Source organism: Ovis aries, chromosome 3, assembly GCF_016772045.2.
Source record: "Ovis aries strain OAR_USU_Benz2616 breed Rambouillet chromosome 3, ARS-UI_Ramb_v3.0, whole genome shotgun sequence".
In the NCBI taxonomy this organism is placed as follows: Eukaryota; Metazoa; Chordata; class Mammalia; order Artiodactyla; family Bovidae; genus Ovis; species Ovis aries.
In genome coordinates this window covers 205,434,492-205,447,560 of record NC_056056.1, presented here as the reverse complement: position 1 = coordinate 205,447,560, position 13,069 = coordinate 205,434,492, and the positions used below count along the sequence as shown (strand labels likewise).

The 13,069-nt window shown below is 40.4% G+C and overlaps 2 protein-coding genes across 2 annotated transcripts; both read left to right on the top strand.

Annotated features, from left to right (window-relative positions):
* The first annotated feature begins 2,643 nt into the window (after nucleotides 1-2,643).
* On the top strand, nucleotides 2,644-4,030 carry LOC101102473 (G2/mitotic-specific cyclin-B1-like). Its single transcript, XM_042247551.2, has one exon. The coding sequence runs from the start codon at nucleotides 2,689-2,691 to the stop codon at nucleotides 3,088-3,090; it is 402 nt and encodes a 133-aa protein (XP_042103485.1). The 5' UTR covers nucleotides 2,644-2,688; the 3' UTR covers nucleotides 3,091-4,030.
* Nucleotides 2,644-4,030, top strand: LOC121819207 (G2/mitotic-specific cyclin-B1-like). Its single transcript, XM_060414226.1, has one exon. The coding sequence runs from the start codon at nucleotides 3,247-3,249 to the stop codon at nucleotides 3,970-3,972; it is 726 nt and encodes a 241-aa protein (XP_060270209.1). The 5' UTR covers nucleotides 2,644-3,246; the 3' UTR covers nucleotides 3,973-4,030.
* Nucleotides 4,031-13,069: the final 9,039 nt, after the last annotated feature.

The window sequence follows — 13,069 nt, the reverse complement described above, 5'->3', positions numbered from 1 at the left end:
CAGCTAATTCTGTGAATCTGGTTTACATGCTCTTTAAAAAATATATATTTTGGAAGTGCTTTGTGCATGTGAGATCTTAGTTCCCTGACCAGGAATTGAACCCATGTCCCCCTGCAGTAGAACTGCAGAGTCTTGACCACTAAACCATCAGGGAAGGCCTGGATCTTGGTTTACACTCATTCATATGGGGTATCAAGGAGACACACATAAGAGAGCAGGAGCTCTGTAGTTACACATACCGAGACAGGAAGAGCTGTACAGTTGAAAACCACCCACATATGGCTGCTGATTAAAAAAGAGAAAGAAAGAAATGTTGGTGAGAGACAGACCGACAGCTGGTGTTGGCAATGGGCTCAGAGAAGAAATGAACAGCTATTGAAATGGGACATTATGGGAGTTTCCTTTCTACATGACTATGTTCTTAATGGAATAATAACAGCTAACACTTAAGAACAAGATTTTAAAAACGATTGCTTGATGTTTAGGAGAGTGAAAAAAAGCAGGCAGGTTAGGGAGAGAATGAGGCTGGCACATGGGAAAATGCTTTTGTTTCTGTTTTTAATGTGTTTGTTTGCTTGGCTTTTAGCCCAAAGGCAGCCCACAGCCATTGTTGAGGGACAGGTGAAATTCCTATGGAAAACATGTGGTCTTCTAGGTATGAAAAATCGGAAGATAGAGTTTGGGGAAACCACAGGGATGGATAGTGCTGGATATTCATAAGGAACACTGATAATGGGGAAATGATCAGTGTATTTTTATGCCTCTCCAGGGTTTCTCTTTCAGCTACAATTTACTTACATTTCATTAAAAAAAAAAAAAAAAACTTGATGAAATAACCAACCTCTATCTTTTCTTAGGCCTAAAAATGCTCTGAAAAGGTGTTTCCAATAAAACTGAAATGAACCCACTGCACAAAAACTGGAGTTAACCCACAGCTGGGACTACAGGTTTCAGCAATACCCCAATGAGAAATAAAGAGCTGACAATTTATATAGAAAGCATTCTGACTGGTTTTTTGGGGTGAATATGAGAAAAAATAGCACACCACATGTGTGGTTTGTCATTTAGTCACAACAAGCGTCGGATTTAACAGTTTTTAGAGGACTGCATATTTCCAATCTCATCGAACTTTTTAAAACATTCTCATTTATGCAAGGAAGTAAATTGCTGTTAAGAACCTGTGGTAGGCAGAAGAAAAGCCCCAAAAGATGTTTGTGTCCTAGTCCCCAGGACCTTTAATAGCCTAGTTTACATAGTAAAAGGGACAATTCAAATGTGATTAAGATAACGAATTTTTGAAAGAGGAAATTATCCTGTATTATCTGGGTGGTCCTAATTTTAACTTTTTATTTTGTATTGGGGAATAGCCTATTGGGCTTCCCTGGTGGCTCAGACAGTAAAGAATCTACCTGCAATGCAAGAGACCCAGGTTCAATTCCTGGGTTAGGAAGATGCCTTGGAGAAGGGAATGACAACCCACTCCAGTCCAGCCTGGAGAATTCCAAATCCCCCATCTCCCTCCCCGCAGTGGCTCAGCAGTAAAGAACCTGTCCACAGTGCAGGAGCCTCAGGAGATATGGGTTCAATCCATCGATCTGTAAGATCCCTTGGAGGAGGGCATGGCAATCCTCTCCAGTGTTCTTACCTGGAGAATCCCATGGACAGAGGAGTCTGGTGAGCCACAGTCCATAGGATCACAAAGAGTCGGATATGACTGAAGCAACTTAGCATGCATGCATAATCAATTAACAGTGCTGTGATAATTTCAGGTGGACATTGAAGGGATTCAGCCAGATATACATATATACACTATCCATTCTCCCCTAAACTCTCCTCCCATCCAGGCTGCCATATAACATTGAGCAGAGTCCCATTTGCTACACAGTAGGTCCTTGTTGGTTATCCATTTTGAATATAGTAGTGTATACAGGCAACTATAAGTTCATTCTCTGTGAATCTCTTTCTGTTTAGTAACTAAGTTTACTTGTATCATTTCTTTTCATATTCTGCATATAAGAATGCCACATGATATTTCTCCTTCTCTGTCTGACTTACTTCACTCAGTATAACAATGTCTAAGTCCAACCACGTTGCTGAAAATAGCATTATTTCATTCTGAGAGAAAGGACTATGCTGTGAAAGTGCTGTACTCAATATGTCAGAAAATTTGGAAAACTCAGCAGTGGCCACAGGACTGGAAAAAGTCAGTTTTCATTCCAGTCCCAAGGAAAGGCAATGCCAAAGAATGCTCAAACTACGGCACAATTGCACTCATCTCACACGCTAGGAAAGTAATGCTCAAAATTCTCCAAGCCAGGCTTCAGCAATATGTGAACCATGGACTTCCAGATGTTCAAGCTGGTTTTAGAAAAGCAGAGGAATCAGAGATCAAATTGCCAACATTCTCTGGATCATCGAAAAAGCAAGAGAGTTCCAGAAAAACATCGATTTCTGCTTTCTTGACTATGCCAAAGCCTTTGACTCTGTGGATCACAATAAACTGCGGAAAATTCTGAAAGAGATGGGAATACCAGACCACCTGACCTGCCTCCTGAGAAACCTGTATGCAGGTCAGGAAGCAACAGTTAGAACTGGACATGGGGGCCTGTGGTTGACTCAAGCTCCCGGGTGGTCGGGGGCTCCAGTGCTCTCCTCCTCGCTGAGCTGCTGCCTGGTGCAGAAGAAGCCATGGCGCTCCGGATCACCAGGAACACGAAGATTAATGCTGAAAATAAGGCGAAGATCAGTATGGCAGGGGCCAAGCGCGTGCCTGTGGCCGGTGTTGCAACCTCTAAGCCTGGGCTGAGGCCCCGAACAGCGCTTGGAGACATCGGTAACAAAGTCAGTGAACAACCGCAGGCCAAACTGCCTCTGAAAAAGGAAGCAAAAACTTTACCTGCTGGAAAACTTATTGCTGAAAAAGTACCAAAACCTCTGGAAAAGGCTCCTGTACCTGTGCCGGAGCCCCAGCCGGAGCCAGAGCGGGAACCCGAGCCTGTTAAGGAAGAGAAACTTTCCCCCGAGCCTATTTTGGTCGATACTCCGTCTCCAAGCCCCATGGAAACATCTGGCTGTGCCCCTGCAGAATAATATCTGTGTCAGGCTTTCTCAGATGTAATTCTTGCAGTGAGTGATGTGGATGCAGAAGACGGAGCGGATCCAAACCTTTGTAGCGAATATGTAAAAGATATCTATGCTTATCTAAGACAACTTGAGGAAGAGCAAGCAGTCAAACCAAAATACCTAATGGGTCGTGAAGTCACTGGAAACATGAGAGCCATCCTGATTGACTGGCTAGTGCAAGTTCAAATGAAATTCAGGTTACTGCAGGAGACCATGTACATGACTGTTTCCATAATTGATCGGTTCATGCAGGATAACTGTGTGCCCAAGAAGATGCTGCAGCTGGTGGGAGTCACTGCCATGTTTGTTGCAAGCAAATATGAGGAAATGTACCCTCCAGAAATCGGTGACTTTGCCTTTGTGACTGACAACACCTACACCAAATTTCAAATCAGACAGATGGAAATGAAGATTCTGAGAGCTTTAAATTTTAGTCTGGGTCGCCCTCTACCCCTGCATTTCCTTCGGAGAGCATCTAAGATTGGAGAGGTTGATGTTGAGCTACATACTCTGGCCAAATATTTGATGGAACTAACTATGCTGGACTACGATATGGTGCACTTTCCTCCTTCTCAGATTGCAGCAGGAGCTTTTTGCTTAGCACTGAAAATTCTTGATAATGGTGAATGGACACCAACTCTACAGCATTACCTGTCATACACTGAAGAATCCCTGCTTGTTGTTATGCAACACCTGGCAAAGAATGTGGTCATGGTGAACCGTGGGCTTTCAAAGCACATGACTATCAAGAACAAGTATGCCACATCTAAGCATGCTAAGATCAGCACTCTAGCACAGCTGAATTCTGCACTAGTTCAAGATTTAGCCAAGGCTGTGGCAAAGGTGTAACTTGTGAACTTTGGAATACTATCTGCAAATAAAATTGGCACCATGTGCCATATCTGTACATATTATATGTTACATTTATTTATTTTTAATAAAGTTGTAGTTCTTTTTACTTAAAAAAAAAAAAAAAAGAACTGGACATGGAACAACACACTGGTTCCAAATAGGAAAAGGAGTCTGTCAAGGCTGTATATTGTCACCCTGCTTATTTAACTTATATGCAGAGTACATCATGAGAAACACTGGGATAGAGGAAGTACAAGCTGGAATCAAGATTGCCAGGAGAAATATCAATAACCTCAGATATGCAGATGATACCACATTTATGGCAGAAAGTGAAGAAGAACAAAGAGCCTCTTGATGAAGGTGAAAGAGGAGAGTGAAAAAGTTGGCTTAAAACTCAGCATTCAGAAAACAAAGATCATGGCATCCGGTCCCATCACTTCATGGCAAATAGATGAGGAAACAGCAGAAACAGTGGCTGACTTTACTTTTCTGGGCTCCAAAATCACTGCAAATGGTGATCATAGCCATGAAATTAAAAGACGCTTACTCCTTGGAAGGAAAGTTATGACCAACCTAGACAGCATATTAAAAAGCAGAGACATTACTTTGCCAACAAAGGTCCGTCTAGTCAAGGCTATGGTTTTCCAGTGGTCATGTATAGATGTGAGAGTTTGACTATAAAGAAAACCGAGCACCGAAGAATTGATGCTTTTGAATTGTAATATTGGAGAAGACTCTTAAGAGTTCCTTGGACTGTACAGAGATCCAACCAGCCCATCCTAAAGGAGATCAGTCCTGGGTGTTCATTGAAGGACTGATGTTGAAGCTGAAACTCCAATAGTTTGGCCACCTGATGTGAAGAGCTGACTCATTTGGAAGACCCTGATGTTGGGAAAGATTGAGGGCAGGAGGAGAAGGGGATGACAGAGGATGAGATGGTTGGATGGCATCACTGACTCAATGGACATGGGTTTGGGTAATCTCTGGGAATTGTTGATGAATAGGGAGGCCTGGTGTGTTGCAGTTCATGGGGTCGCAAAGAGTCGGACATGATTGAGTGACTGAACTGAACTGAATATTCCATTATATAAATGTACCACATCGTCTTTAACCATTCCTCTGTTGATAGACATTTAGGTTGCTTCCATGTCTTGACTATTGTAAACAGTGCTGCAATGAACACTGGGGTGCATGGATCCTTTCAGATCATGTTTTTTTCTGGATACATGGTCAGGAGTAGGATTGCAGAGTCATATGATAGCTCTGTTTTAGTTTTTTAAGGAACCTCCATACTGTTCTCCATAGTGGCTGCACCAGTTTACATTCTGAGTGCTCCCAATTTAATCCTAGGAAAGTGGGGGATCATTCCTAGATGGGATCAGAGAGACATGAGACCCAAAGAAGGGTCAGAGAGATACAATGTTTCTGGGTGAAGACTGAGAAAAGGGGCCAGGAGCCAAGGAATACAAAGAAGCTAAAGGATGAAAACTTGAGGAAATGGATTCTTCCCACAGAACATTCAGAAGGAGGGCAGTTCAGCCTTGACTTTACCGAGATCAGGGTTGGCCTTCTAACCTACAGAACTGTGAGACAATAAACTTGTATTGTTTAAGCTGTTGTTTCTGTGTAATTTGGTAAAGCAGCAAATACAAAACTCTAAAAATATTTGGAGACTATACATGAGGAAGGAAACAAATCATTTCTAAAGGCTTCCTTTGGGGTAAGGAGGAGTTTAGGTAACTGTACTCAGGAAGAGAATGTGGGTTAGGGTTCTGTTTTCAGATGACTTGGGGAGTGGTTTGAAAGCTCTCAAGGTTCACCTCTGTGTGAAGATTAGCTTAGTCACAGGTCTCCAGAATGAGCGGCAACCACTTTCGGGGTGTGAATTAATATCCAACAGGCTGCAGAGATGCAACCAATTCTTCTTCAGTAACACTTTGGCATGATCTCTAAATACATAAACGTATATATAGTTCTTGTTTATTTTTTTTTCAAACTTATGCAGTGCTCAGTCCAAAGCAAGCTAACAAACTGACAAACTGAAAGACATGAAAGTGAAAGAAAGTGAAGTTGCTCAGTTTTGTCCGACCCTTTGCGACCCCATGGACTGTAGCCTACCAAGCTTCTCCGTCCATGGGATTCTCCAGGCAAGAATACTGGAGTGGGTTACCATTTCCTTCTCCAGGGGATCTTCCCAACCCAGGGATCAAACCCGAGTCTCCCACATTGGAGGCAGATGCTTTAACCTCTGAGCCACCCGGGAAACATGCAGCAGCTCTAAATCCCACTGCCAAGAATGTGGAAATGAATAATAAATTTACATTCATGTTCTGTTCTAGGTAAATTAGGTGAAGGCACAGACCATTAATATGAGCAAAAGTTAAATCAAACCAGTGATTTTTTTTTTGAGAGAACTTGAGCATTCCCTGCTGGTCCAGAGGTTAAAACTTGGAACTTTCACTGCCGTGGACCTGGGTTCCATCTTTGGTTGGGGAACTGAAATCCTGGGAAATAAGATTCTGCAAGCTGCATTGCCATAAATAAATAAATAATAATAAATAAATATTAGCTGACCAATTTAAAAAAAGGGAGAGCTCAAGGTTGTTTTTCTTAGTTTTGGACTTTCATTAAATTTTGCAAAGATGGAGTTCTTGTTTTCATTTCCCTAATTCTTTCATATGCCTTAAAGTTCCCTTAAAAAGTAATTAATTTTTTACTATCTTATACGAAACAATACTTTGGTAAAACAGTGATGAAGAATCTCACCTGGTTCTGAATTATTTCTATAATGAAGACTGATCCTACATACGTTCTACTATTATGATCCTTAAATGCTATATTATCTATTATTCATTGATTTTAGAAATTACTGCCTATACTTTTCTCCCTTAAAAATTTCCAGCATCTCTGCCTTCCCGGCTGGCTCAATTGTAAAGAATATGCCTGCCAACGAAGGAGACATGGGTTAGATCCCTCCTTTAAGAAGATTCCACATGTCCTAAACCCTGGGCCTCAACTGTTGAGCCTGCGCTCTAGAGCCCGGGAGCCAAAACCACTGAGCCCATGTCCTGCAACTACTGAAGCCCTTGTGCCCTAGAACCTGTGTTCCACAAGAAAAGAAGCCACCGTATTGAGAAACCTGTGTGCTGCAACTAGAAAGCTGCCCCCACTGACCACGACTAAAGGAAAGCCCATGCAGCAACGAAGAACCAGCACAGCCAAAAATAAGTAAATGAAATAAATATGATTAAACAACAACAAAAAAATTCCTGCCTCTCAATAGCACTTTGTGCCAGATTATACTAGCAAATAACACTGCTTGTTGTAATCATCTACAATTTCTAGGACATTTCTCCTCATTTTTTTTTTTTTTTTTTTACCATTTTTCAACTGTCTTAAATCTCTACGTTCACCTCTATTCCTGTCATGATCATCAGTAATTTCAGGGCTCTTGTAGGTGAAATTCCAATACCCTGTGCCCTCAGATACTGGATTTACCTCCAATAACCTTGACCACACCCACAAATTAGTCACTCATTATGGTGATCATACATTAAAGCTATGCTGTTCTTTACTGTAGTTACTAGCCACATATGACAGTATAAACTTCTGTGAATTAAACTTCAAAACTCATTTCCTTAGTCATTCTAGTTATAATTCAAATAGAATTTTCAGGCTGAACACACACAAAAAAATGAACAGCCCTTTCCCAGCTGTTTCACTGTACTTCTCCATTTCAGTAAATGAAAACTTTACCCGTAACGGTTTCTCAGCCAAAAACTTAAAATCACCTTTGACTTCCCCTGTGGCTTTCAGATGAATTAAACCCATGAGAAAATACTGTTCCTTGCAGAAAATAAGGGAACATAGGCATTAAACATAGAAGTATTGTTCACTTGGGATACATTAAAAGAAATAATGAGTTTACATGACAGAAAATTGTGTTCATTCTTCCATGATCATTCCATTCCCATATACTATTCTTATTTCAGAGTACGCTTTTAAAGAGGGACCTATATTGGATAGTGCCCAGAGAATGAGGAGAATAGGAATTAATTCAAAATTATTTACAAAAAGGAATGGACTAAAGTGAAAGTTAAACTGGAGGTATCAGACCTAAAGAAAAGATAAAGCAAAAGCAACAGTAACAAAAATGACCACTGGGTGGAGCCAAAGGATGAACATTGGAAAGAATTTATTTTAATGTATATTTATCCAATCAAGGTAATAAAATATTTTGTTTAAACTAAAGAGCTATGCGGAGAAGGCAATGGCAACCCACTTCAGTACTCTTGCCTGGAAAATCCCAGGGACAAAGGAGCCTAGAAGGCTGCAGTCCGTGGGGTCGCGAAGAGTCGGGCACGACTGAGCGACTTTACTTTCACTTTTCACTTTAATGCACTGGAGAAGGAAATGGCAACCCACTCCAGTGTTCTTGCCTGGAGAATCCTAGGGACGGTGGGCTGCCGTCTATGGGGTCGCACAGAGTCAGACACGACTGAAGCGACTTAGCAGCAGCAGCAGCAGCAAAGGGCTATGAAGACAGACTGATTGATTCAAATCCAGAACATTTGATCAACATTTACAAAAGTCCAGTGACTTTTGGCAAGTCCCTTAATCTCTGTGCTTTATTTTTCTTATTAGTAAAATTGGCATAAAATCTACCACAAGGGTAATTAAGTAAGACAAATAGGAGTAATAACAAATGGTATCACTATTATACCAGAATTAACCTTAAATTATTCTAGATGCTCTTAAAAGTGGAAGCTTTTGCACAGCAAAGAAAACCAGTGACAAAACACAAAGACAGGCTACTAAGTGGGAGAAGATACTTGAGAAATACTGGTGATGGATAAGGGGTTAATAGCCAAAGTGTATAAAGAGCTCATACAACTCAATATTTATTTATTTATTAATTTTTTCAACTCAATATTTAAAAAGAGACAACTTGATTCAAAAATTGACAGAATAGCCCTGAATAGACATTTTCCCAAAGAAGATGCAGTGATGGCCAACAAGCACAGGAAAAACGCTCAACACCTCTAGTCACCAGGGGAAATACAAATCAGACCACAGTGAGATATCACCTCACACCTGTCAGAATGGCTATCAACAAAGAGACCACAAATAGGAAATGTCGGTGAGGATGTGGAGAGAAGGGAACCCTCCTACACTGTGGTGGGAATGTCAGTGCAAATTGGTGAAGCCACTAACAGTACAGAGGTTTCTCAGAAAACTAAAAAATAGAACTACCACAGGATCCAACAATTCCACTCGGGAATATATCGAAGAAAGCAAAAACACTAATTTGAAAAGACACAGAATTCCAATGTTCATAGCAGTACTATTTACAATAGCCAAGATATAGAAGCGACCTAAGAGTCAATCAACAGATGAATAGATAAAGATGTGGTGTGAGCGTGTCTAAGTCGCTTCAGTCGTGTCTAACTCTTCGCAACCCTGTGGTCAGTAGCCCACCAGGCTTCTCTGTCCATGTGATTCTCCAGGCAAGAATACTAGAGTGGCTGCCGTTTCCCTCTCCAGAGGATCTTCACAACCCAGGGATTGAACCCGTGCCTCTCAAGGCTCCAGCACTGCAGGTGGATTCTTTACCACTAGGCCACCAGGGAAGCCCAAAGATGTGGTGTGTGTATATATATATATGCATGTCAATTTAGGTACATATGATATATACCACTTTATATATACATGTATATATACACACAAAATGAAATACTGCAGCCATTAAAAAGGAACAAAATTCTGCTGTTTTCACACTGTGGATGGACTTGGAAAGTTTTATGCTTGGTGAAATAAATCAGACAGAGAGAGACCAATATCAAAAGATATTGCTTGTATGTGCAATCTAAAAGTTCAAATGAATGTGTATAATGAAATAGAAACACATCTGCAGATATAGAGAACAAACTAACGGTTACCAGTAAGGAGGGGCCAGAGAGGAGAGGCGCATTACAGGTATGGGACTAAGAGATACAAACTTCTATGTATAAGATAGATAAATCACAAGGGTATACTGTACAGCATAGGAAAATATAGACATCAATTTGTAACAACTTTATTATAAGTACAATCTATAAAAACATTGAATCTCCATTTTGTACACCTTAAAAAATAATATTGTAAATCAACTGAACTTCAGTTTAAAAAATGGAAAAATGTTGTGCAATTCTCCAGCCCTCTTCTAGTCAAGTTTAAACAAATCAGTTCAAATGAGCACAACCAGAGTTTGCCAGAAGCCTCACCAGTAAGGCTCTATTATAAGACTTTTTTCATAGCCTCTATGATATCTGAAATAGTCTAGCTCTTTCCTTTCTTTCCTCTTTTGCTATCTGCATTCACCACCCTCCACTAGAACATAACCTCAATAAAAGCACAACTCTCATATGTTTCTTTTACCACTTAATCCCCCAGAAAATAGAACAGTGTTTAAGACATACACACAATGATCAGTGGATACACTGATCAACTGACTGGTTAACTGTCCTTGAAATGTTAAGTTTTACAGTGATTTTAATAGGATGCCTTGTATCCCAATATACTATGACATGAATTTTCAGTTCAAGTATGCTTGATCAGTTCACATCCCTCAAACACAGAATACAGCATACTCCAAATTTCACTAGCTTTGCATCAGATGTGTGCCCCCTCGGATAAACATTCCCCTTTCCTTCTCTTCTTATGCAACCTGTGCCTTTTCTTCAAATCTTATCTATTTCATCTGATAAGATGTGGAGGAGGGCATGCCAACCCTCTCCAGTATTCTTGCCTGATGAATCCCACAGACAGAGGAGCCTGATGGTCTACAGTCCATGGGATCAGAAAGAGTCGGACATGACTGAAGTGACTTAGCATGTACATTCCATTTGATTGTTATCTAATGTTCTTACAGGGATTTTGCACACACGTGCATGATGAACATCTCAGTCAGTGTTGGGAAGGTGATCTAATACATTTTCCCCCTTTCATTTTCTCTGTTGTGTGTAAACAAAAGCTCTGTTACAGTTATCATCTGATAATTACGCATTACTTAACTTATTCACTTTCAGTTCAGTTTGGTCGCTCAGTCGTGTCCTACTCTTTGTGACCCCATGAATCACAGCACGCCAGGCCTCCCTGTCCATCACCAACTCCCGGAGTTCACTCAGACTCACATCCATAGAGTCCGTGATGCCATCCAGCCATCTCATCCTCTGTCGCCCCCTTCTTCTCCTGCCCCCAATCCCTCCCAGCATCAGAGTCTTTTCCAGTGAGTCAACCCTTCACATGAGGTGGCCAAAGTACTGGAGCTTCAGTTTTAGCATCATTCCTTCCAAAGAAATCCCTAGGGCTGATGTCCTTCAGAATGGACTGGTTGGATCTCCTTGCAGTCCAAGGGACTCTCAAGAGTCTTCTCCAACACCACAGTTCAAAAGCATCAGTTCTTCAGCGCTCAGCCTTCTTCACAGTCCAACTCTCACATCCATACATGACCACTGGAAAAACCATAGCCTTGACAAGACAGACCTTAGTTGGCAAAGTAATGTCTCTGCTTTTGAATATGCTATCTAGGTTGGTCATAACTTTTCTTCCAAGGAGTAAGCATCTTTTAATTTCATGGCTGCAGTCACCATCTGCAGTGATTTTGGAGCCCAAAAAAATAAAGTCTGACACCGTTTCCACTGTTTCCCCATCTATTTCCCATGAAGTGATGGGACCGGTTGTCATGATCTTCGTTTTCTGAATGTTGAGCTTTAAGCCAACTTTTTCACTCTCCTCTTTCACTTTCATCAAGAGGCTTTTTAGTTCCTCTTCACTTTCTGCCATAAAAAATAACACTTATTCCACTTTTCTGACTCCCTCTTCCCCTTCTGGCTTCTCCTTCTTTCTTTTTTACACATCCTTTATCCATCATTACCAAAACAAACCAGAAGCAATATTGTAACAAATTCAATAAAAACTTTTCAAAAAGAGGTAATTTATGTAACAATCAATCTCTAAAATATTAAACAAAGGTTTTTATTCCAAATGCAAACTCATCAGGCTATTTGGAATAAAAACTTCAGCTGTACTTTCCTAAGCCAAAAGAAGAAGGAGCATTACTCAAGTAGAAAAGAATTTTTAAAAGATATGAAAAAGTTATGGAATATATATACACTGCTGCTGCTGCTAAGTCTACTATGCATAAAATAGGTAAACAAGAGCCTACTAAAAAAAATATGCAAGTAAAAATAAAATGTCAGTGGTAGGCCTTGTGGGGTGACTGAGAAACTTCTGCAAACCTCTGGATTTTGGAGAAGGGAAAAGAAAAGCATTTATCTACCACTTTTTCCTGCAGTTGTCTGCTTAATTTTTGCTGAGTAATTCAGCTTGCATTTATGGGTTATGTAGAGAGAGGAAGCAGAATTAAGACTAATGCTATCAGGCCTCCTTTGACCCTGAGAGTCTCTGTACTCACCCAACATACTTCTAATACCACAAAACCACACTTGATAGATACAAATAAAGGCAAATATATTTTCATGAAACATAGATCCAAGCAAGAGATGCTCAGCCTGTGGTTAAAGCTATCATTACTGGCAATTTAAAGTGAAAGTCTGATAGTCTCTCAGTTGTGTCCGACTCTTTGAGGCCCCCATGGTCTGTCAGTGGGATTCTCTAGGCAGGAATACTGGAGTGGAATCCCTTCTCTTAGTATCTTCCCAACCCAGGGAATCAAACCAGAGTCTCCAGCATTGCAGGCAAACTTTTTTTTTTTCACCATCTGAGCTACCAGGGAAGCCTGGTTTAAAGTGAAAACATTACTAAAAGACAATATATCAATTTTGTTTTATTTCACTGTATTAGATTGTTTTCCTTTGATGCATAAACCTAACCTATATAAATCCTGCCTCATGTGGATTTCTTGACTTTTTAAAAATTTTTACATGCAAAAGATGCAAGAATTCTAGGCCATAATTAGACATTCTAACACAAGACCATGGAACATCAAATATAGCTCTTCTTAGATCAAATTATATCAGACTCATTTATCACAGAGAGATAAACTCTTTATAAGATGATATTTTATTTATGAATTTTCATCAGAAGTCAGTCT